The sequence below is a fragment of the Neoarius graeffei genome, chromosome 9, assembly GCF_027579695.1.
Source record: "Neoarius graeffei isolate fNeoGra1 chromosome 9, fNeoGra1.pri, whole genome shotgun sequence".
NCBI lineage: Eukaryota > Metazoa > Chordata > Actinopteri > Siluriformes > Ariidae > Neoarius > Neoarius graeffei.
This window is the reverse complement of record NC_083577.1, coordinates 16,184,492-16,210,859: the sequence shown is the minus strand read 5'-3', so window position 1 is coordinate 16,210,859 and position 26,368 is coordinate 16,184,492. Positions and strand designations below refer to the sequence as shown.

At 45.3% G+C, this 26,368-nt stretch overlaps 1 protein-coding gene across 1 annotated transcript in view; it reads right to left on the bottom strand.

The window, feature by feature from the left end:
* LOC132891477 (zinc finger protein OZF-like) overlaps nucleotides 1-21,004 on the bottom strand; it is a 114,025-nt gene extending 93,021 nt beyond the window's left edge. Inside the window, exons 1-4 of the mRNA XM_060929070.1 lie at nucleotides 20,844-21,004; nucleotides 17,757-17,829; nucleotides 17,461-17,638; nucleotides 917-1,188 (exon numbers count right to left, since the gene is read on the bottom strand). Of these exons, the coding sequence (XP_060785053.1) occupies nucleotides 917-1,188; nucleotides 17,461-17,638; nucleotides 17,757-17,819 (513 nt within the window). The 5' untranslated portion in view covers nucleotides 17,820-17,829; nucleotides 20,844-21,004. The remainder of the gene's footprint in view (nucleotides 1-916; nucleotides 1,189-17,460; nucleotides 17,639-17,756; nucleotides 17,830-20,843) is intronic.
* Between the last annotated feature and the right edge of the window lie 5,364 nt (nucleotides 21,005-26,368).

Genomic DNA, 26,368 nt, shown 5'->3' with positions numbered 1-26,368 from the left:
CTTCTTGCTGTGAGGCGACAGCGCTAACCACTACACCACCGTGCCGCCCCTGAAAAGCACCATAAAAGTGGTAAATGTATCCCATAGGGGTGCTACTGAGGCAATTATTAGTTGATAGTTACTGAATCAGCCTGCAAAAATGGTGAAAAATATTGTGTGCTTTTCAACGTCGTTTCTACGTGTTCTGTAAACAGAGTATCTGGTACAAAAATCCTGTGGCGTGACATACATATAGGCACAGCCTAAAAGTGGAGCTCCCAATGAGTGTATGAGTAAAATATTTGCAAGGGCATAAAATCAACTTGAATAGAATAATATTATAGCATATGAACCATCAAATTGTGTAGTGTATTTCATGTCAGCAAATTGCTGCACTGTCTTGTGACAGTGATACCAATAATGAGATATGCATCTCGGATACAAATACATATTTATTCCTTTCTTTGACACCACATACTATGCACCAGAAACAGCACCACAACATTTATTATGGTGTGACTCTGCTGGGTGCCTGGTGGACAGCAGTAAACCAGCGCTTTCACTTTACATCATTACTATAGTTATGGTTCATGCACAAGGAGCTCCACTATTAATTTACATGAAATCTTTTAGGTAACAGTCCTCACAATAAGCCCACACATTTTTTCCAGCGGTTCATTTTCGCAAATCAGTTAGTTACTTTTTATGAAAAAACAAACAAACAAACAAACAGTATATCTCTGGATAGAGTTTACAGTGAACTGTACAAATACCAGTAAGTTACAAGCAGTTTGACGAACCTGAAAGTGTGTTTAATGTATCTCCACATATCACTGGCAAGAAGAATTTGATACTAATTGGAGTTACCATCATCCAGTGGTTACATTTTGCTGCTTAAAAAATATGCAAGTATTAAAAATCTTTATAACACACTCACCACCCAGGAGTATCCACTGTTCATGGCTTCCTCTCTGTCTACCAATTCTCCTTGGTAGGGTCCAAAGTGCGCACCTACTAGAACAGTCTCTCCCTTATTAAACACTCCCAGGCCTGCGTCAGGAACACCGGACTTCTGAATCTCTAGTCCAGGAGGAAGAGTTTGTCTGGCTCGGTTCGGGACTCCCAAGGGAACTGGAGTATCAGGGATGAAGAGGGGCGGTCCATGAACCTCACACTTGTTGAAGAAGGAGGATTTGCAAACCTCACAATCTGGGTGTAGAAAAAACACAATGGGAAATAATGATGCCCAAATGTGTGCATGTATCTAAGAACATGTACATTAGAATTGTATAAAAAAAATTTGTCTAAGAAAGCTTGCGAGAATGGTCCACACAGCATCTGGTTGAGACGTGAGGTATGGATCAGGACCGAGATCATACAGGACGAAAAAAAAATTTACACAAGATTTTACTTTAATGTGGGCAAAAACAAGTGGTCAGATATGAAGCTTGAAGGACAAACAAAACTGTGTTCATTAATATGCAGACATCTGCATCTGCTGCATTTGACACCATTGATCACCCCATCCTCCTATCATCCCTATCAGCACTGGGGCTCTGTGGGACAGCCCTGGATTGGTTCAAGATCTACCTCTCTGGTAGCTCCTTCCAGGTTTCCTGGGCCGGTACAGTATTGGCACCGCGGCCACTTACCATTGGTGTCCCCCAAGGTTCAGTCCTTGGTCTGCCTCTCTTCTCCCTCTACACCCAGTCTCTCGGCCTGATTATCTCTGGTCTATCCTACCACTGCTATGCTCATAACACTCAGTTGTTTCTCTCTTTTCCTTCTTCTGACACATAGGTCTCCGCTCGCATCTCTGCTTGCCTGTGTGACATCCAGACCTGGATGGACAGCCATCATCTGATGCTCAACCCAGGCAAGACGGAGGTGATCTACATTCCCACTCCATCCTCTCCACCCTTGGACTTCATCATCTCCCTGGGGGACAGCTCTATATCACCTTCATCCAGTGCAAAGAACCTGGTGGTGTTTGACGACAGACTCTCCTCTCTGGTGAACATCGCTGCAGTGACCTGGTGTAGAATGTCCCTTAGGTGTAGGTGGAGCACAGAGGACGGCAGGACAAAGCTTCAGGTAAGGAACAGGCTTTATTGCCAGACTTTTCAGTTTAACAATATTTCAGGTAACACACACACACGCTGTGTTCTCGTCCCTGGAAGAGCTCTCCTCTGCTCTCCCTCTGTCTCCTTAAATAGGGCGCAGTTACTGGGAAGACACACAAACACAGGTTAATTACTGTCAGGTGTAGTGATTCTGCCACTCACCTTCCCTTGCTCCGCCCTCCTGTCACAGACCGGCGCTTGACCACGCCCCCGCTGCCACATACCCCCACCGCCCGACTCAGGCCGGGCGGCCGTCCGGCCCGCAGCCGACTCCTCCCCCTTGGCGGGAGAGGAAGTCCACCACGACCATCTGCGCCCCCGGCCTGTGGACCACCTTGAAATTGAAGGGTTGGAGTGCCAGATACCAACGGGTGATCCGCGCGTTGGCATCTTTCATGCGGTGGAACCACTGGAGGGGCGCGTGGTCCGAACAGAGGGTGAAAGGGCGCCCCAGCAGGTAGTAACGGAGGGCGAGGACCACCCACTTGATCGCTAGACATTCCTTTTCAATAGTCCTGTAGCGCCCCTCATGCACCGACAGCTTCCTGCTAATGTACAGGATGGGGCGGTCCTCCCCCTCCACCTGCTGGGACAACACCGCCCCCAGCCCTCTGTCCGATGCGTCGGTCTGCAACACAAAAGGGAGAGAAAAGTCAGGGGAGTGTAATAGTGGCCCCCCACACAGTGCAGCCTTTACCTCAGAGAAAGCCCGCTGGCACTGCTCCGTCCACTGGACCGGATCTGGTGCCCCCTTTTTAGTGAGGTCAGTCAGCGGGCTGGTGACGTCCGAATAATTAGGTATAAACCTACGATAATAGCCAGCCAGCCCCAGGAACTGTCTCACCCCCTTTTTGGTCTTGGGCCTCGGGCAGGCCGCAATCGCTGCTGTCTTATTAATTTGGGGACGCACCTGCCCGTTGCCCAAGTGGAAGCCCAGATACCGTACTTCCACCCGCCCAATCGCACACTTCTTCGGGTTGGCAGTGAGCCCCGCCCGCCTCAGCGACCTAAGGACGGCCCTCAGGTGTTGCAAGTGCCGCTGCCAGTCGTTACTATAAACGATTATATCGTCCAGATATGCGGCCGCGTAGGTGGCGTGGGGCCGGAGGACCCTGTCCATCAAACGCTGAAACGTAGCAGGCGCCCCAAACAGCCCAAAAGGAAGTGTGACGAATTGGTGTAAGCCGAACGGAGTGGAAAAGGCCGTTTTTTCCCAGGATAGTGGAGTCAAGGGGATCTGCCAATATCCCTTCGTCAAATCCAGTGTCGAATAAAAGCAAGCCGTGCCTAGTCGATCGAGCAGCTCGTCAATACAAGGCATTGGGTACGCGTCGAATTTAGACACCGCGTTGACTTTTCTATAGTCCACACAGAACCGGACCGACCCGTCGGCTTTGGGGACCAAGACCACCGGGCTGCTCCAGTCACTGTGGGACTCCTCGACGATGCCCATTTCGAGCATGGTCTGAAGTTCTTCCCGAGCCACCTTTTTTTTGTGTTCGGGTAGCCTGTAAGGGCGGCTACGCACTACCACCCCCGGGGGCGTCTCTATGTGGTGCTCTATGAGGTTAGTGCGACCGGGCAGGGGCGAGAACACATCCGAAAACTTGGCCTGCAACTGGGCGACCTCCGTGAGTTGGGCCGGGGAGAGGTGGTCTCCACAGGGGACCGGAGAGGTACGTGATGCCAATGTCCCTTTTTGAACCTCCGGCCCCAGCTCCGCCTTCTCCGGAACTACCGACACCAACGCCACGGGGACCTCCTCGTTCCAGAGTTCAAGCAGATTGAGGTGATAAATCTGTAGCGCCCCACCCCTGTCCGTTCGCCTCACCTCATAGTCGACGTCCCTGACTCGCCGTGTGACCTCAAAGGGTCCTTGCCACTTGGCGATCAATTTGGAGCTCGACGTGGGCAACAGTACGAGTACCTTATCTCCCGGATTGAACTCTCTAAGGCGCGTACCCTTGTTGTACAGGCGGGCTTGCCGTTCTTGGGCCTGCCGCAAATTCTCCTGATTTAGGTGGGTGAGAATGTGGAGTTTTGCGCGCAGGTCCATAACGTATTGGATTTCGTTTTTGCTTTGTGAAGGTCCCTCCTCCCAATTTTCCCGCAGCACGTCTAGGATGCCGTGCGGCTTACGCCCATATAACAATTCGAACGGGGAGAACCCCGTGGAGGCTTGGGGGACCTCTCGCACTGAGAACAGCAAGGGTTCGAGCCACTTATCCCAATTACGTGCGTCCTCACTTACGAATTTTTTAATAATATTCTTCAGGGTGCGGTTGAACCGTTCTACTAAACCGTCCGTTTGTGGGTGATACACACTGGTGCGGATCGGAATAATCCCCAATAACCCAAACAGTTTGCGCAGTGTCCGTGACATAAACGTAGTGCCTTGATCAGTCAGAATCTCTTTCGGGATTCCAACTTGGGCGATGACGCGGAAGAGTGCCTCCGCAATACTGCGTGCGGAGATATTGCGCAGAGGCACTGCTTCCGGGTATCGCGTTGCATAGTCCACCAGGACTAATATAAAGCGGTACCCTCGTGCTGACCGATCTAATGGCCCGACGAGATCCATCCCAATTCTTTCGAACGGGGTCTCGATTAGAGGTAGAGGGCGCAAAGGCGCTTTTGGAATGGCTGCTGGATTTACTAATTGGCATTCGCGGCACGCCGTACACCACCTACAGACATCGCCGCGAATCCCCAGACAATAGAATCGGGCCATTATTCGGGCTAGTGTCTTATCCTGCCATAGGTGTCCAGCCATGGGATTAAAGTGAGCCGCCTGGAATACCAATTCCCGGCGGCTCTTTGGAATTAAAAGCTGTGTGACTCGCTCTTTCGTCTGAGTGTCCTGCGTCACTTGGTATAATCTATCCTTTATAATAGAGAAATAGGGGAAGGACGGGGTGGCGTTCGGCTGGAGCGTTTGACCATCGATTACTCTCACTTGGTCAAACGCATGCCGCAGAGTCTCGTCTCGCGATTGTTCTAATCGGAAATCCGCGAGGGATTCCCCAACAGAAAGAGGAGGAGCCGGCAGCTCCTCACTCTGTCGCGATGACGACGTAGACGGCTCTGCGACAGCAGCTCCAGCCAAAGTGACACCGGGACCTCCCCCTGTCAAATGGCAGGACCCACTCTTTACTAGGCGCGTCATTAAACCCCGAAATCCCGGCCAATCAGTCCCCAAAATTAAAGAGTGGGTAAGGCGAGGATTAACCACCACCTTTACTATAGATTTTTCCCCTCTGAAAAATATGTGGACCGACACCAAAAGGTAGCTGTGAACATCCCCGTGCACACACAACACCTTCACCCCCTGTGCTCCCCCCAATGCCTCGTCTTGCACCAGGCTTTGGCGGATCGAGGTCTGATTGGAACCAGAATCCACCAACACCTGATATGTAGCCCCTTGGACACTCACCGTTATGCGATACACTCCGGCCCGATCGAGGGCAGCCTCTGGCGCGTCGGGGATCCGTACCACCGTGCCCACCTCCATTGCTGCGCACTGTTGTTGCAGGTGGCCCGGCTCCCTGCAGCGCCAGCAAACCGGCCCGGGCTTTCCATCTGCACCAGTGCTCTGGGGCTCACTCACCTGAGGGGGGGGGAGAGACAGACACAGAAGGGAGAAACAGGAGGGCACCACGGGTGCGGCGGGCCGGCTGGGGTGGAGCCGGCCCCCGTCTCCGTGGTGGGGGAATGGGGCGAGGACGGGAGGTGGAGGGGGAGAGAGAAGAGGAGAGAAGAGAAGACGTCGTCGGCTGTCCTGCCGCCGGAACAGCCGCCAAATGATCCTCCGCCAGTCCTACTGCCTGATCCAGCGACGCTGGGCGGTGGCACTGGACCCACTCCGCGGTTCCGGCTGGTAAGCGGGCAATGAACTGCTCCAGTACCACCTGATCGATGACTCCCTCAGCGTCGCGATCGTCGGCCCTCAGCCACCGCCAGCAGGCGTCCCGGAGCTGCTGGCCGAATGCGAACGGCCGGCCGACTTCCTCCAATCGCAGCGCGTGGAAGCGCTGGCGCTGTTGTTCTGGTGTGCACCCCACGCGCTGGAGGATGGCCCGGCGGAGGTCTGCGTAGGCCAGCCGGCGGTCAGCGGGGAGCTGTAGCGCGGCCAGCTGTGCCTCTCCCATCAGGAGGGGGAGGAGGCGCGCCGCGCGCTGCTCCATCGGCCACCCTGAGGCTTCGGCGACCTGTTCAAACAATGTGAGGAACGCCTCGGGGTCGTCCTGCAGGCCCATCTTGGTCACAGTGAGGGGAGACGGGCCCGCGGCCGGGGCGCTGGTGGACCCCGCCGACGCGAGGAGATGCCGGAACACCTCGCGATCTTCCTGCTGGGCCAGCACCAGGGCTTCGAAGTGCCGCTCTTGTTCCTTTCGGAGCGTGACGAGCGCCTGGTGCTGGCTTTGCTGAGCCGTGGCGAGGGCGTGGACCAGGTCGGTGAACGGGGAGGATTCCATGGGGCTGCTGGGTTGGTGCTCCACCTTTTCCCGGGTTTCAGCACCACTGTAGAATGTCCCTTAGGTGTAGGTGGAGCACAGAGGACGGCAGGACAAAGCTTCAGGTAAGGAACAGGCTTTATTGCCAGACTTTTCAGTTTAACAATATTTCAGGTAACACACACACACGCTGTGTTCTCGTCCCTGGAAGAGCTCTCCTCTGCTCTCCCTCTGTCTCCTTAAATAGGGCGCAGTTACTGGGAAGACACACAAACAGGTTAATTACCGTCAGGTGTAGTGATTCTGCCACTCACCTTCCCTTGCTCCGCCCTCCTGTCACAGACCGGCACTTGACCACGCCCCCGCTGCCACACCTGGATATGCAGATTCTTCCTTTACAACATTCAAAGAATCCACCCCTTCCTCAGCACCTACTCTACTCAGCTCCTAGTCCAAGCACTGATCCTCTTCCACTTGGACAACTGCAACTCTCTCCTCAATGGCCTCCCAGCATCTGCCACCAGACCTCTGCAGTTTATCCAGAACACTGCATCCCGCCTGGTCTACAACCTCCTTTGTTCCTCCCATGCTACCCCTCTGCTTGCTGTCCTTCACTAGCTGTCTGATGCAGCTCACATCAAATTTCAGATGTTGGTGCTAGCTTACCAGGCAGTCAAGAGGTCAGGTCCAGCATACCTCCAGAGACTGATCTGACCCTACATGTCAACCAGATCCCTATGCTCCACTGCTTCTGGTCGCCTGACGACAACTCCTCTCTGCTCCTGCCCAGCCCGCTCAAGACTGCTGTCTGTCCTGGCTCCCCATTGGTGGAATGACCTTCCCATTAAGGTCAGAACTGCAGACTCCCTGACCACCTTCAACCACAGACTGAAGACCCACCTCTTCATGCTGCACCTCTCCCCTGCCCACTGTGTAAATCATGTAGCTGTCTTGACCAACCCAGGCTGTGTACTGTCTAGCCTGGTCATGATGACTTCGTGTTAGCCATTGGGGTTTTAATTTTTCTATATTTTGCTGTACTCTTCAGCTAATTTTTATGGTTGGCTTGTTTTCCTTGGCTGTTTGCTGATTGTTGTTACTTCAACAGAATATTACATTAGATGTTATTCTGTCACTTGTACAGTTGGCACTAGAACTTTCTTGTCCAGAAGTTCAGCACCTCTGCACTTGTTGTACATCACTCTGGACAAGAGCATCTGCTCAATGCCTGTAATGTAATGTAATATGAAATGCTGTGTGATGTATTTACTGCATCCTTCGAAACTGCCTGGTCAGGGTCATGGTTGTTTTAAATTAGGCTACTTGTTTGTTTATATTTTGAGAAACAGAACCAACTAAATGTGCTAGGAAATCACAAGCAGGTACAAACAAAAATAACTGTGTATGCAGAATAAATAAGTCCCATGCACTTCTCTATTTGATCATGCTGACAGTTCTGGCATTTATAGATCAAAGCATTTTTCTAGTGGCATCTTTGTAGGATTCATATGCAATTTAAAAATTGTTTTAGGCCATGCCCATATCAGGAGTAAACCTGAATATACCAGTCTACACACACCAGTCTATTTCAGGGCATCATGCACCCACACATTCACACACTCATTCACACTAAGTGGCAACCTTGGCAAAGCCAATTTGCCTGTCTCTGGAAGAAACAAGTGGACTCAGGAGGAAACCCACGTGGACATGGGGAAAACTTGCAAAACTCCACAGAGGCATGAGCTCAGGATCGAATCCAAGACCCTGAAGCTATGAGGTCCTGAAGCTGTGTCACTGTGATGCCCCTCAGTCTGTCTACAAATTCAGATATTTGGACGCCTGACCATCACACCCATATGTGCTGGTTGAACAACCCATTCCAGGGGCATACAAAGGGACATACTCTCTGTCCCCTATTAATCACAGCCAATTGTGGCCAGCTGTGAGCTCATGCACGTGGGGAAGAAACCATATAGTGCTTTCCTCTGAGTGTGCTTTGTTGTCCCATGATGTAGCATGAGCAGCACTGGAAAAGATGAGGTTGGCTGGCTTCACATGTCGTGAAGGAAGCATGTTGTTCTTCTCCGTGCTCTCGTGGAAGGCGGTCGCATTCTCTGTCTCTCCCTTCCCTTATCTTTCCTGCTTCTGCTGTCTCGTCTGTCTAGTGTCTATACTTTTGAGAGACTCTCTCCACACTGCTCTATAAACTAAAAACCATGGAATTGATAAACTGGTCTCTTCACACAATTGAAACAATCTTCTTGACGAGAAGCCTGGGTTCGGGGGAACCAGACTGTCCTGCCGGAACGTTCGCAGCTGGCTACATGATGGATGCGTGGGACTGGTGGCGGGTCGTGTGCCTGGCGGTTCTTTCTGTGGAGGACACTGAAGACATCTACCTATTCGGAACCATGATTACAGGACTTTTGCTGATTGGATTAGGCATTGCCCTGGTTTATCGAGGAAATCAGAAAACGGTGACAGCTGTTCAAAGCCCCATAAAGCTACCTGACATGATTGAAGCAGTGGGCAGAGCTGTCGGCACTCAGACTGTGGCTATTCAGAACTTGAACCACAACATGGATAACATCATGGAGAACCTTTTGGCTTTGCAGAGGAAAATGGATTCGAGAGGCCAGTATGGACAATCAGAGTAGTCATGTAAAGGAATGCGTCTGCTCAACCCAAACAAGCCCAATCTTATCTGCTTTTGGCTCCCTTCGACAGCACTGGCCTTGGCCAAGGCCATTGCTGGAGAAACAATTCCCCCCAGAGGTCACTGCTGTTAGACTCTCTCATATTCCTCTCCCCTCTTCCCACGGTCGCTGCTTCACCCCCAGTGTGACAAGCGGGTGCGTGACCAGCGCCATCATGGCTGCAGGAGCGGATGGCTGCTTGCTTGCGCTGGGTTACCTCTACCTCCTCCCCTCCCCCCCACCTCCTCCCCTCCCCCCCCACCTGTGATCGCCCCCCCTCCCCCCCAAGTCCCAAGTTTTCATGTTGTAAAGTGTACTTGTGTTATTTTGTGCTTATGTGCTGAGGTTTTTTAATGTTCCCACACTGTACTCCTCACAGGAGCATAGTGTGGGGGTTGCTTTTTTTCTCCTCCCCTCTCCTCATGTTACTCTGTATTTTTTCTTTTCATCCCTGTCTTCCTGTCCTGTTACTCCCCCTTGTGTGTATGTAAGGACAGGTTGATGGTCAATTTCGCTGGTACTTGTGACTAGTTATAATAAAGGGTTCATTCATTCATTCATTCATTCATTCATGTGTTAGCCTTCACCCTAATGATTAGAGAGACCTGGCTGGTGGGTGGATACTAGTAGTTGACGGCATTGGGGAAAAAAATGGGTGGGGAAAAAAGAAAAATAAACCAACAACCTAGAATGATTAATGTGGTGAAGATGTTAAGAGATGTCTGTTTAAAGTGCTAGTCTTACGAAAATGACATCACCACTGGAAATTACACCTTATAAAATTAGACATATTAAATAGTATACTGTCTAAATTGTATTTTAATAGGAGACTGGGAACATGTTCTATTTAGCTGGTAAAGTTTGGCTCTTTGAGTCCACCATTACACAAATGCGTTCCTGGTAAGTTACTGTTAATTCAAAGGAAGTGACATCATATGCGCAACGCTTGAAAGTTCACGGCATTTCTGGCTTCATCTGCTTTGCAAAGTGGAATGTTTTTAATGATTTTTTTTTTTAATTCCACAACAAAACTAAAACCAAAGCATGCCTCCTAAGAGGTGTGTCATTCAAGGCTGTTCAAGTGTAGCCGAGAAAAAACTGGAATTTTGATCCATTAGAGCCCAAAGTCGGCAGGACACTTACGGAAGGAATGGGTTCGATTTATATGGACAAAGAGAAGTAACTTCAAGCCGACAGGATGGTTTGGTGTCCGCTCCATACATTTTGAAAAAGATAAATTTGTGAGACAGATTCACAAAGAAGGATTTGAGCGACATCTGGTATGCAGAGCAGTTCCTACGATCTGGAAACAGAAGTCAGAAGCGCCATCCCAAAGTGCTCACCGCTTGTCAAGCTTGTGTTTAGCCTGTTGCTTGAATTTATTAGTTGTCCTTATTCTTTTATCCTTTTCACTGATAGCAGTTCTGAAGTTTTATACAAGGGTAAATAATGGCAGCAATGAGGCACTTTCATTTTTAGTGCTGGAGCTGGCAGGAGTGAATGGCGCATTGTGCCATACACATTGCGCACAGCAAGCATGCAACAGCCAGGAATTTGTGAGGGTTCATCTCCAAAACTAAGCTGCTCATAAAACTACAACCTTTTCTGGTTCTAACAGTACCAATTAGGACCATGCAGATCCTTTCTATTTTGTGCTACGTTAAGGGGGGGGGGGGGGGGGGGGGGGTTGTGGGGGAGGTCAACACGCAATTACCGTTATTTATTTTTAACAAAATCACCATATCTCTGCAACCATAAAAGATTTTTTTCAAAATTCCAAAACCTATGATCTTCCTGTCACACCTGCGCGCCGTGGCATGTGCATCAGCTGGACTCTCGGGCACGTTTCAGACCGCACACACGCTGAGCGGACTCTCGTATGTGCGCCGTTAATTTTGTACACTTGCGCAAGATGAAAGTGAAAAAGTGGAAAAAAAGTGAAAGTACCTAATTACTGCCATTATTTAGCCTTGTGCCTACCAAGTGAGGTTACAAAGATGACAATTACAAAGAGATACTGCTTTATTATAACTGTGAAAGTTGAACACCAAATCAGTAAAAAAAAAAGCAAACTATGATTTGTACCATGTATTAACTTCCTGGGTTCCAGAAAACCACTCAAGCAGTTGTTGCTCTTCTTCACAAGTGACTTGGCTTGCATATTCATCCGCTTCTTACTCCATGGCTAAAGCGTCCTCAGACAACCAACCAAAGATTGAGGGCGAATTTGAAGAGCTTTCATTTTCTTTTTCAAATGAATCGATATCAAGAACGCATGCCATTGCAGAGAATAGTATAGAGTCTGCGTGGACACAAAAGAAGGCAGTGGTACATATGACGTCACATGCAGCGCCACTGGCCTGTGAATCGCTGTGATCTAATAATGGCGGACAAACTTTTAGTGATTTTTGGAACAGAATTCAAATGCAAAAAAATTATTTTTCGAACCAAGTTTTTATTTATCGGTGACTTTACAACCTTTTTGAGCATATCACACACAGAAAGCCCAGGATTTTATGATGTAATTTCCCTTAAAACTAGCACTTTAACATCTATGGAAGGAGTCCCAGGTATTAGTCCATAAGTTTCCTGAGATGGAACAGTTTTCAGTACAGAGGAGTTTGAGCATTCTGGTTTCTCAGACACATGAGAAGCTGCATATTTTGTCTCATTAACTTCAAGAGCGAGCACAGGAGTGGCTAGAGAGGATAACTGTTTATAGCTGCAATATGAGAACAGAAACACAGACATCCTGTAACATTAAATGCAATTATAAACATGTAAAATGTGCAATGTGTCATTTGTTAAAAAATAAGATTTAATTGTAGGTAAATCACTGCAGTATAAGGGGAATAAGACACTGCACTATGTTGTTATATGAAAATAAATCACTCTGGCATAGATTATTTTTATTTAGTATAAATATAGAGGTGATTGTAGGAAATCACGCGTGCTGACTGGTTAAGAGATTTGGATTATTTCTCAATAATCCCCTCCAGTGACTCGGCAAAATGGTGGCCAAGTGTGTCGTCACCATAAGCGAGGAAGAATTACAAATTATGAAATAAAATGCTGTTCCTCAAAGCACTAAAGATGCTAGAAAGTTTGGTCTAAAACTATTCAAAGGTAAGGTGGAATTGTGATTTATTTTGTCTATTTCAAAACAAAGTATTTTATGTGACTCGGTACAGATAAGTTAGAAGCCTGCACGCATTACATTTGCATGTCACTTTTGAAGACTGAAATAAATGATTTTTTAAATACAATTTATTTATTATAATAATCACCTGTGTATTTATACTAAAACAATTATCCACCTCAGGCTCAGTGAATATCAGTGAAGAATAACCTCGACTTTGTCTCAGTTATTATTCGCCGATATTCACCTCGCATTCGGCAAATAATTGTTAAATAACAACATAAGCAATCATATGTTATTCCACACTTTTTGTTTAGGTGATCTGGGGCTCAACACTAACGGTAGTTCTGACTGTCTGGGACAACCAAATGTTTGGTCCGGACAAGTCAAATCTGCATCTGCCTGTCCGACAGGACAAGTTGAATATTTGTTGAAAATCACCATTTTTATAGCAATTATTCAAGAGTTACATTAATAAAGTTCCAACAAAACTAGTTAAATCACCTCAGTGATCCAGCCGTGTTATTGTTTACGAAATTCCAGGGAAGTCGAGTACAGCAGGTGCGTGTGTAAAAATAACCATGTTGTAATATCTACAACCCCGATTCCAAAAAAGTTGGGACAAAGTACAAATTGTAAATAAAAATGGAATGCAATAATTTACAAATCTCAAAAACTGATATTGTATTCACAATAGAACATAGACAACATATCAAATGTCGAAAGTGAGACATTTTGAAATTTCATGCTAAATATTGGCTCATTTGATGACAGCAACACATCTCAAAAAAGTTGGGACAGGGGCAATAAGAGGCTGGAAAAGTTAAAGGTACAAAAAAGGAACAGCTGGAGGACCAAATTGCAACTCATTAGGTCAATTGGCAATAGGTCATTAACATGACTGGGTATAAAAAGAGCATCTTGGAGTGGCAGCGGCTCTCAGAAGTAAAGATGGGAAGAGGATCACCAATCCCCCTAATTCTGCGCCGACAAATAGTGGAGCAATATCAGAAAGGAGTTTGACAGTGTAAAATTGCAAAGAGTTTGAACATATCATCTTCTACAGTGCATAATATCATCAAAAGATTCAGAGAATCTGGAAGAATCTCTGTGCGTAAGGGTCAAGGCCGGAAAACCATACTGGGTGCCCATGATCTTCGGGCCCTTAGACGGCACTGCACCACATACAGGCATGCTTCTGTGTTGGAAATCACAAAATGGGCTCAGGAATATTTCCAGAGAACATTATCTGTGAACACAATTCACCGTGCCATCCGCCGTTGCCAGCTAAAACTCTATAGTCCAAAGAAGAAGCCGTATCTAAACATGATCCAGAAGCGCAGACGTCTTCTCTGGGCCAAGGCTCATTTAAAATGGACTGTGGCAAAGTGGAAAACTGTTCTGTGGTCAGACGAATCAAAATTTGAAGTTCTTTATGGAAATCAGGGACGCCGTGTCATTCGGACTAAAGAGGAGAAGGACGACCCAAGTTGTTATCAGCGCTCAGTTCAGAAGCCTGCATCTCTGATGGTATGGGGTTGCATTGATGTGTGTGATGTGTGATGCGTGTGGCATGGGCAGCTTACACATCTGGAAAGACACCATCAATGCTGAAAGGTATATCCAGGTTCTAGAGCAGCATATGCTCCCATCCAGACGACGTCTCTTTCAGGGAAGACCTTGCATTTTCCAACATGACAATGCCAAACCACATACTGCATCAATTACAGCATCATGGCTGCATAGAAGAAGGGTCCGGGTACTGAACTGGCCAGCCTGCAGTCCAGATCTTTCACCCATAGAAAACATTTGGCGCATCATAAAATGGAAGATACGACAAAAAAGACCTAATACAGTTGAGCAACTAGAATCCTACATTAGACAAGAATGGGTTAACATTCCTATCCCTAAACTTGAGCAACTTGTCTCCTCAGTCCCCAGACGTTTACAGACTGTTGTAAAGAGAAAAGGGGATGTCTCACAGTGGTAAACATGGCCTTGTCCCAACTTTTTTGAGATGTGTTGTTGTCATGAAATTTAAAATCACCTAATTTTTCTCTTTAAATGATACATTTTCTCAGTTTAAGCATTTGATACAGTGGGGCAAAAAAGTATTTAGTCAGTCACCAATTGTGCAAGTTCTCCCACTTAAAAAGACGAGAGAGGCCTGTAATTTTCATCATAGGTATACCTCAACTATGAGAGACAAAATGAGAAAAAAAAAATCCAGAAAATCACATTGTCTGATTTTTAAAGAATTTATTTGCAAATTATGGTGGAAAATAAGTATTTGGTCAATAACAAAAGTTCATCTCAATACTTTGTTATGTACCCTTTGTTGGCCATGACAGAAGTCAAACGTTTTCTGTAAGTCTTCACAAGGTTTTCACACACTGTTGCTGGTATTTTGGCCCATTCCTCCATGCAGATCTCCTCTAGAGCAGTGATGTTTTGGGGCTGTCGCTGGGCAACACGAACTTTCAACTCCCTCCAGAGATTTTCTATGGGGTTGAGATCTGGAGACTGGCTAGGCCACTCCAGGACCTTGAAATGCTTCTTACGAAGCCACTCCTTCGTTGCCCGGGCGGTGTGTTTGGGATCATTGTCATGCTGAAAGACCCAGCCACGTTTCATCTTCAATGCCCTTGCTGATGGAAGGAGGCTTTCACTCAAAATATCATGATACATGGCCCCATTCATTCTTTCCTTCACACGGATCAGTCGTCCTGGTCCCTTTGCAGAAAAACAGCTCCAAAGCATGATGTTTCCACCCCCATGCTTCACAGTAGGTATGGTGTTCTCTGGATGCAACTTAGCATTCTTTCTCCTCCAAACACGACAAGTTGAGTTTTTACCAAAAAGTTCTATTTTGGTTTCATCTGACCATATGACATTCTCCCAATCCTCTTCTGGATTATCCAAATGCTCTCTAGCAAACTTCAGACGGGCCTGGACATGTACTGGCTTAAGCAGGGGGACACGTCTGGCACTGAAGGATTTGAGTCCCTGGCAGCGTAGTGTGTTACTGATGGTAGCCTGTGTTACTTTGGTCCCAGCTCTCTGCAGGTCATTCGCTAGGTCCCCCCGTGTGGTTCTGGGATTTTTGCTCACCGTTCTTGTGATCATTTTGACCCCACGGGGTGAGATCTTGCGTGGAGCCCCAGATCGAGGGAGATTATCAGTGGTCTTGTCTGTCTTCCATTTTCTAATAATTGCTCCCACAGTTGATTTCTTCACACCAAGCTGCTTACCTATTGCAGATTCAGTCTTCCCAGCCTGGTGCAGGTCTACAATTTTGTTTCTGGTGTCCTTTGACAGCTCTTTGGTCTTGGCCATAGTGGAGTTTGGAGTGTGACCGTTTGAGGTTGTGGACAGGTGTCTTTTATACTGATAACAAGTTCAAACAGGTGCCATTAATACAGGTAACGAGTGGAGGACAGAGGAGCTTCTTAAAGAAGTTGTTACAGGTCTGTGAGAGCCAGAAATCTTGTTTGTTTGTAGGTGACCAAATACTTATTTTACCGAGGAATTTACCAATTAATTCATTAAAAATCCTACAATGTGATTTCCTGGATTCTTTCCCCCATTCTGTCTCTCATAGTTGAGGTATACTTATGATGAAAACTAGACAGGGACACTCTAACGAGTGCAAACCCCGCCTTTTCCCTATTAAAATACATTGGGCGAAAATTTCGAAGTTCTGCCATGACCTTGACCTTTGACCTCCAAAATTTAATGGTTTCCTTCCTGGGTGATTGGCAACACATGTACAAAATTTGGTCCAAATCGATCCATTGGTTCTTGAGATATCTTGCAGACACACAGACAGACAGATACACACACACACACACAGACTGACGCAGGTGAAAATAATAACCCCTCCGACTACTGTCGGCGGGGTTAATTACAGGCCTCTCTCATCTTTTTAAGTGGGAGAACTTGCACAATTGGTGGCTGACTAAATACTTTTTTGCTCCACTGTATGTCATCTATGTTCTATTCTGAATAAAATATGGAATTTTGAAACTTCCACATTATTGCATTCCGTTTTTATTTACAATTTGTACTTTGTCCCAACTTTTTTGGAATCGGGGTTGTAATTATAGATTATCAGACTCTGAATTCATCAAAATCGGAGAAATTATGTTCAAATACTGCAATAAAATAAATATCTGTGGTGACTCTTCATTTCATTCAAACATTCATTGCATTTTTATTTTGTATAGTACACATCAATCATCACAAATGTCGTAAAATATTTCGGGGGAATTTTATAACAGTGCCGAACTCCCTTACAGTTTGTTTTCATTCACAATGTGATTCTGTCACCCTTATCATGTTGAACTCCTTTTCTTTCAATTTCACTTCTTTAAATTAATTTATACTTCAAGTTTTACTGGATTAATCAAGATTTAACTTTATTTCCTCCAGTAGCTTTGAATTTGGGTGAGTCTAACTCTTAAAACTGCAGATCAGGTAATGGGTTATAACAACACATGCACCATAATGGGGCATTGGATAGATTTGGGTTATTGTTACAGTTAAAGTTTGAGTTTTATTGAAAAATTATAAATTATTAAATCATAATGATCATCATAACTATACCTGCTTTTTGATAAACTTTATTAACCACTTTCCTTTCACTGAATTAGTAAATACATAGTAATAAAAAAGGTTATGGTCAGGACAGGTTAATACATGGTCAGGAAAAAGGAAAAATCTTGCTGCTTGTCCGACTAGACAAGTGGAGTAAAAAGTTAATGTCAAGCCCTGTGATCATCATCTGTTTATAATGGAGATGTATGGAATGTATTTCAAGGAAATAAAAAAAGAATTATTTAGTTTCTCTCACTCCTAGGTATTACACCCTCTATAAATATAAAAAAACCCTGCAAGTTCACAATTTACCAATTAAAAAAATATTCAGTTTCACTTAGTCACAATTTGGTGACTAATCTGAGACAGAGGCTACATACCAAATAACCCCCTGTTGGACTATTTGTGCAAGAGACAAGTGTGTAGGGTAGAATAATCAGTGAGAGTGTTACTGAGCTCTAGTGTAGCCTTACAGAGGTAGTCTTTATTATCAGGATCTTCCTCTTTAATGGAGAGAACTTCAGGTGTGTTGTCAAGGTCATCTCCATGATTGTAGATGTTCAGTTCCAGCATCTCCTCTTTTTTCACACAGATTTCTGATGCATCAGCTGTCCCTCCATCTGAAGTCTCCATTTTCATGCCTTCACACAACTAAAGATCAAACAATAACACTGATTCAGAAAAAACTACACTATTTATAAATCTGTTTATATGGTTTGCTAATCCGAAAACTTTTTTTTTTTAAACAAACCAAATCATTAAGCTTTACCTGTGAGTGATCAGGAGCCTGAGACTTCCTGGAGGAGTGCTGTCTGTCTCCTACTGAATTCATTATAGCAGCTCTAAACAAGGATAAATAATAATAATAATAATAATAATAATAATAATAATGTGTACATGTCTATAAAAATAAAAGGAAACAAGAGGCCAATTCGTTTTATTGTTAAAAAGAAACTAAAATAATAAAATTAGAGCGGCAGCTACAATTATCGACAGTCCATAATTATCAACACCTTTTCAGATTTACCAATAAAAACCAAACAATCTTACAAAGGTGAATTTCAGTTACAACAGTTATTATCGGTTAATTAATCAACCGGAAAACCCCCTTGCCCTTTGATCATCTGATGACACAGCTAGTTACCCGAGATGATCAGCAATTTGAGGAAAACCCAGATGTTATCATTGCAGGTAAGCATGGTGGAAAGATCATGGACATGTTTTTACTTCTTAAATGTACAGATATTTCATGATATCCTTGTTGAAACTTACTTTGTTTCTTACTCTTTCATTTGGCAGTTGCCACTTTGTATCTAAACGAGCGTTTGAGAAGTCTATAAATACTCTAGTTACAAAGTAAGTTTCAACAAGGATATCATGAAATATCTGTACATTTAAGAAGTAAAAACATGTCCATGATCTTTCCACCATGCTTACCTGCAATGATAACATCTGGGTTTTCCTCAAATTGCTGATCATCTCGGGTAACTATAATACTCTATAAGCATACTGTTATGAATCATAAAAAAAATTATTAATCACAGCACTTTTACTTTTTAAAAATACTTGATCTACTTCAACAATGTTACACAAAGATCAATACATAACAGTTGTAAATGTCACTTAGGCTACATCCACATGACAGCGGCAACGAGATTTTTTTTTTAGCGGGTAAAAAAAATATCACGTCCACATGGGCAACGGATCAGTAAAATATCGGGTACATATGGCAACGCAACGCTTGCTGAAAACGATGCAATACACATGCCACACCTCTACGTGCACTGTAAGACGGTCCCATCGGAGACACCAGAGCAATAGAAGAAGTAGGATGCATGCGCATAAACCCCTTCTTCTAGTCATGTGGTTGTGACATCATCGTAAACAAATCCGTTCTACTCATCCAGACGACTTCGCAATGGCGCCGTTGCCAGATTTTTCCACTCTGGAAACCGTTCTCAAAAAATATCGTTTTGGGGCACCCAAAACGCCGGTGCCGTGTGGACGCCAGGCCGAAACGATAAAAAATTTTATCGGATTCACCTGAATCCGTTGCCGTGTGGACAGGGCCTTAATTCCACAGGGTGTCGATAATGGTGGACACCGGTGAAAGTGATCACTATTATCGACACGATAATAGTGATCACTTTCACCGGTGTCCACCATTATCGACACCCTGTGGAATTAAGGCCCTGTCCACACGGCAACGGATTCAGGTGAATCCGATAAAATTTTTTATCGTTTCGGCCTGGCGTCCACACGGCACCGGCGTTTTGGGTGCCCCAAAACGATATTTTTTGAGAACGGTTTCCAGAGTGGAAAAATCTGGCAACGGCGCCATTGCGAAGTCGTCTGGATGAGTAGAACGGATTTGTTTACGATGATGTCACAACCACATGACTAGAAGAAGGGGTTTATGCGCATGCATCCTACTTCTTCTATTGCTCTGGTGTCTCCGATGGGACCGTCTTACAGTGCACGTAGAGGTGTGGCATGTGTATTGCATCGTTTTCAGCAAGCGTTGCGTTGCCATATGTACCCGATATTTTACTGATCCGTTGCCCATGTGGACGTGATATTTTTTTTACCCGCTAAAAAAAAAATCTCGTTGCCGCTGTCATGTGGATGTAGCCTAAGTGACATTTACAACTGTTATGTATTGATCTTTGTGTAACATTGTTGAAGTAGATCAAGTATTTTTAAAAAGTAAAAGTGCTGTGATTAATAATTTTTTTTATGATTCATAACAGTATGCTTATAGAGTATTTGGAATCCTATTGCAATAAATAGAATTGGACCAAAATTAAATTCCTAGCATATAAAAAATTACATACTTGAAATACAGATTTTTCTATTCCATTCAGAATTTTTTTTCAGTTTGTTGTAAATATCTACCACATATTACAATATCAGTAGACATTTTATATTTTTAGATGTAAAAAGATGAAGTTTTGGTTTGAGGAATGATATGCGACCTTTGACCTGGATTTTCATGTGGTTACAATGTTGACATTTATTGGTAAACTACAAAACTAGAAATTCACACAAACAACCGCGAATGATAAACAAAATGTGATCTACAAAAATACTTAGAAAGTGTAAAAAAATATTTGACACAGGTTAAACATTAACAGTTCATTTGTTTACAAACATTAGAAATACTTAATTTACGTAAGCACTGACACTGATATCTTTATATAAAATAGATTTTGTACAAAATATGTGTATATTCAACACATTTTAAATAAAAACTATGTTTTGTTAATTTAATACCGCATACAGATTTTTTTTTAGATAAATAATCATCTGGATGTCGATAATTGTGGAACGGTGTCAATCACTGTGGACAAAGGTGTCAGTACTTGTGGAACGGTGTCACGTGATCTTATAAACTAAGTAATTGGGAATCAACTCATTTTTCCCCCAGTGGAAGTTTGCGTAACTACTCATGCACAATTTACGTACTTAAAGTATTTTCTACTTGCAATGGCCAAAAGACGGTTAAGGTGTTGATAATTGTAGGCGCCGCTCTATAACAAAAATACTGAACATATTTTTAGAGGTTTACGTTAGTTAGTAAAATTTATTCGAATTGTTTATATCTTGATCACCATAAGCTGGTCCTAAGGAGTGACTCAGAATAAGTTAAAATTATTTAAATACTTTAAATATAAAAAGAAGCAGGTTATCGACATGAAAACGTCTCGCTAAGGCCGAACTGCAAATATCTGCTTCTTCGATAAAGAGTGCACTACATATAGTGCACACCGCATTATTCCATACTGAATGTAGTGCACTTAAACTGTGAAGTAGAGATCTATTTGGGATTCGACCACACAGCTTCATTATAACTTACCTCAGGGTTTAAAACAGAATGAGGTTTTAAATCCTCAGAAATAGACACAATAACGTGCTTTCATTTTTAACTGCAATACTCTGTCAGAAATATTAATATATTAATGTGATAATTAACTCGGTCGGCTAAAGCTATTCAGGCGAACAGGAGCTTTTTCTTCGCCAATGTTTTCTGTCAGAGAAGAAGCAGCTACTGGGCACGTTACCGACACCACCTGGACTGGAGTGGAGTGGAATATCAGGGTAGAAAACCGCTATCCGAACCCAAAACCACACTCACAACCCGCCGTACGTGCTATTACGGGCGGTCTACGGTATTAAATAAAGAAATAAATAAAAATGGCAAAGCCATGCTTGAGACTTGCGTGTGTTCAGCGCCGTAGAAGGTCGCAGCAGGGGCGTGGCCGGGGGGGCCACGGCCACCATTGGTCAGAGAATTGCCACCCTGCCGGTGTTCTGATAAACGGTCCTACATCCGCGAAGCGTCCTACGGTAGGAGGGGATGTCAGACATGTCTGTCGAACAGTCCTACATTGCCGGAAATCCTACAGTGTGATTCAACTTTAACTTTTAGTCATAGTTCGCGATTTTTCCCTCTGCAAACAACATGCTTCTACATTGATACAACGTCCACCAACCCTGTCAGAATTCATATGAATGTAGGACGTTCTGACAATTCAAATGACTCTGTCAGAATATGCTTTTACATTCATACGAATCTAGGACGCTCTGACTCTTCAATCAACCCTGTCAGAATATGTAGAATTAATAGTTTTTTTTTGTCACTATTCACAAGTACCATTTGCTCTATTAAAATGAGTGTATGACATTCTTACAATTCAAATGACGCCGCAGGACGTTCTGACAACTCATATGACCCCGTCAGAATATGCTTCTACAGTAAGTAGGACGTTCTGACTATTCAAATGACCATCGGAATATGTTTGAATGTACCGGTAGGGTGTTCTGACATATGCTTCTACATTAAAATAGGAGTGTAGGACGTTCTGACAGTTCAAACGACCTCGTCAGAATATTCTTTTACTTTAATATATGAATGCAGGACTTTCTGACAACTCAATGACCATCAGAATATGCCTTTACATTAACATATGAATGTAGGAAGTTTTGACAATTCAAATGACCCCACCAGAATATACTACACTCACTGTAAAAAAGAATAAGTTAAGCTTACTTGAAAAAAAGGTGGAAACTTGTTGCCTCAAATAAATGAAGTAATATAACTTGTTCTCTTTCAAGTTATCTTTACGTTTAAAAGTAATCTCCACTGAAAATATGTTATGTTAGATTAAGTAGTAAAGATTGAATGCGTGCTGTTAATCTGCACCGTTTATAGCACAGCTGATGTAGGACAAAAATCTGTTCAAATGCCAAGAAATGACGTTTTGTGCTCTGCGCATGCGCAGTGGGGCTTTGTAGGATGCATTGACATGTAGGACAGTTTATCAGAACATCTGCCCCTCCAACCTCACAGCACGGCAAAAAAAATAAAAATACAAAAAATAAAAAAAACCCTCCTGAACAGAAACGGTAGCCTATAAAGCTGAAATAAATGTATTATTTTTTTTTAATCAAGTCATCTTATATTGTCATTTGTAACTTACGCTACAAGCCCCATATTTGCAACATGTTGGGCCACGCCCCCATCAACAGCGCAAGACACAAACCAACGTGTCTGCATTCGGATAGCGCTTCAATGGAGACTAGCAGCTAACCACTGGATACCGCTGTAACTAACAGGTGAGTAAGTTGGTGACACTTGAAAGGATCATTGAAATGATAAGATCATATAGTTATCTTCACACTCAATTTAATGTGTAAGAATGTGTCGACATTGAGGAAATGTGGCAGAGTGAGTTGAGTTAGGCGGCCGCTGTTTTTTTGCAAACTTGTAAGATTATCTCTGGCTAGCGAGCTAGCTCCAGCTAGTTAGCTTAAGTTCATTCCCAGGTGTCACTTAGTCATAGATAACACACTGTCGCTAGTTTACACTTGAAATTGAAATAAAAGCAGTCTATAGTTAATGTTGTGTAAAACTTTTCTTTAAAGATGACACAATGAAAAGGATAAGTGCCTCAGAGGGAGACAGGAAAATCCATGCTTTTTTTGCTAGCATGCGCACGAGAGACCCACAAGCAGCAACTAGCACGACAGAATGTCGCAGAAAGAGATGTAAGGGAAACAGAAGGAGCTAATGGAGAAAGCAGAACAGGGGCAGAAAGGGAAGAAGCCAGTGAATGTTCAGGAGACAAGTTGTCAGAGACAGAGCAGGAGGAGGAGATTGATTCTGGGAGAAGAGAATTGAATGATAAACAAGTCTGCCCTCCAGGTGAGTGGTTATCAGTAGCTGAAGAATGGGACAGGGTCAGTCGGGTTATGGCAAACAAATAATTTTAAGGCTGGCCATATAATAAACATATATTTATTCAATCTGTAAAATGTTAATGATTGCATGTTTAGTCTTAAAAAACAACAAAAGAACAACATGTAATTGGAAGTGGATAGCATTTATGTTAAAAGCTGATACTAATGGGATTCTCTGGTGTTTTACAGACATTTCCAAGTCCGGGGTGAAACTCCAACGCAACCTCAACTCAATTTCCCCAAGACACTCCAGGGAGATCGAAACAGGAGCGTCAAGAGTGAGTGGTATGCAGTCCACCCTGGTTGGAATATTCCATAAGTGAAGACTCTACCTTTTGCTATGCTTGCAGGCATTTCAGTTTACCTGGCCATGTTGAGTCTACATTTACTTCAGGTTCAGGTTTCAAAAACTGGAAAAAAAAAAAAGCTGCCTATACAGACGGAGGGTATGCTGCACATAGTACATCTGAGCATCACAAGAATGCCATGCTAGAATGGAAAGAACACCAAATCGCAGAAAAAAATCAGTGATCTCTAATGGGACAATTAAATAAAGAGTACAACAAAACTGTAGAAGAGAACAGGTGGTACATCAAAACTCTTGTTGAAGTGGTTCTTCATTGTGCAACCGAGAACATTGCTCTGCGAGGGCATCGTGAATCTGTGGCCTCAAGCAGGAAAGGGAACTTTTTGGGTATGTTGAATATCATAGCAAACCATGATGAAAAGATTTTTAAAAAGATGGATGGTCCCAGAAATGCTAAATATACAAGTCCTGACATACAAAATGAGATTTTGTCATGCTTAGCAGAGATGGTGCGCACATCAATAATAAAAGAAGTCAAGGAAAGTGGTTCTTTTAGCATACTTGTGGATGAGACTAAAGACAAAAAAATGGAACAAATGTCTTTTGTTTTGAGATACTATTACAATGGTGAAATCCTTGAAAGTTTTTTGGAATTCGAGGTAGCAGAGAAGCTAGATGCGGAGAGCTTGACAAAAAAAATAATTCACCTCTTGTCAAGATATGGTCTAGAATATAAGAGTAACCTTGTTGGGCAGTCTTATGACGGGGCTGCAGTCATGAGTGGCAAGCACAGCGGTGTGCAGGCCCGAATTAAGGAAGTAGCAAAGCTGGCTTTCTACATTCACTGTAATGCGCATTGCCTTAATCTGGTGCTTATGGACACTGTGAGAGGGATCCCAGAGGTTGAATGCTTATTTTCCTTGTTAAAACAGCTGTACATCTATATGTCTGGATCTGCAGTGCATCCCAAATGGTTACAGGTGCAACAGGAGATGTATACAGGTGCACCCAGAGAGTCGCAAGTGTTGAGTGACACACGGTGGGCCTCCAGATATTATGCCTGCCGTAATTTGTGGGATAGGTTGCCAGCAGTTGTAAAAGTGCTTGAGGAACTGGGTGATGAGAACAGTGGCGAGAGGTCAGTAGGTGCTAGAGGCCTTTTGCCTCAGACTGATTTCCAATTCATTGTATTTCTTGCCATATTTAAGAAACTTCTGGGAGATGCAAAATTACTGTCAGACATGCTCCAGTCTTCCTCTCTTGATTTGGCCAAAGCAGTGGATCTTGTGGAGGCACTTATTAGTACTTTTGAATCTGACAGGAGTGAGCAGGTGTTTGGTGATTTGTGGGTGTGGCAGCGGGGGCGTGGTCAAGCGCCGGTCTGTGACAGGAGGGCGGAGTTGGGGAAGGTAAGTGGCAGAATCGCTACACCTGAGTGTGATTAACCTATGTTTTGTGTGTGTTCTCCCCAGTAAACTGCGCCCTACTTAAGGAGGGACAGTGAGAGCGGAGGGGAGCATTGAGAGGAGACTACAGTCTGCGTGTCCGCGAGTCAGTCTCCGGATGTTTAAATTAAATGTTAGACTGAAAAGTTTGGCAATAAAAAGCCGTTGTGCATCCTGATCTCTGTCCTGCCGTCTTCTGTGCTCCACCCACACATTGAACTCGCTACAGTGGTGCTGAAACCTGGGAAGGTGGAGCACCGGTCCCGCAGCCCCATGGAATCCTCCCCGTTCGTGGACTTGGTCCACGCCCTCGCCACGGCTCAGCAGAGCCAGCACCAGGCACTCGTCATGCTCCGGAAGGAGCAGGAACGCCGCTTCGAAGCCCTGGTGCTGGCTCAGCAGGAAGACCGAGAGGCGTTCCGGTGCCTCCTCGCGTCGGCGGGGTCCACCAGCGCCCCGGCCGCGGGCCCATCTCCCATCACCTTGACTAAGATGGGCCCGCAGGACGACCCCGAGGCGTTCATCGCATTATTCAAGCAGGTCGCCGAAGCCTCGGGGTGGCCGATGGAGCAGCGCGCGGCGCGCCTCCTCCCCCTCCTGACGGGAGAGGCGCAGTTAGCCGCACTACAGCTCCCTGCCGACCACCGGCTGGCCTACGCCGACCTTCGCCGGGCTGTCCTCCAGCGCGTGGGGCACACGCCGGAGCAGCAGCGCCAGCGCTTCCGCGCGCTGTGGATGGAAGAAGTCGGCAGCCCGTTCGCGTTCGGCCAGCAGCTCCGGGACGCCTGCTGGCGGTGGCTGAGGGCCGAAGATCACGACGCCGAGGGAATCATCGACCAGGTGGCGCTGGAACAGTTCATCGCCCGCCTGCCCGCCGGAACCGCGGAGTGGGTCCAGTGCCACCACCCGGCGTCGCTGGATCAGGCCATAGGACTGGCGGAGGATCATCTGGCGGCTGTCCTGGCGGCAGGACAACGGATGGCATCATCATCTCTCTCCTCTTCTCTCTCTCTCTTCCCCCTCCTCCCGTGTCCCGTCCTCGCCCCATTCCCCCACCACGGAGGCGGGGGCCGGCTCCACCCCAGCCGGCCCGCCGCACCCGTGGTGCCCTCCCGTTTCTCCCTTCTGTGTCTGTCTCTCCCCCCCTCAGGTGAGTGACCCTCAATCCACAGCTGCAGAGGGGAGGCCCGGGCCGGTTTGCTGGCGTTGCGGGGAACCGGGCCACCTGCAGCAACAGTGTGCCGCGATGGAGGTGGGGGCGGTGGTGCGGATCCCCGATGCGCCAGAGGCTGCCCTCGATCAGGCCGGAGCGTATCGCATACCGGTAAGTGTACAAGGGGCGACATATCAGGCGTTGGTGGATTAGGGTTGCAATCAGACCTCGATCCG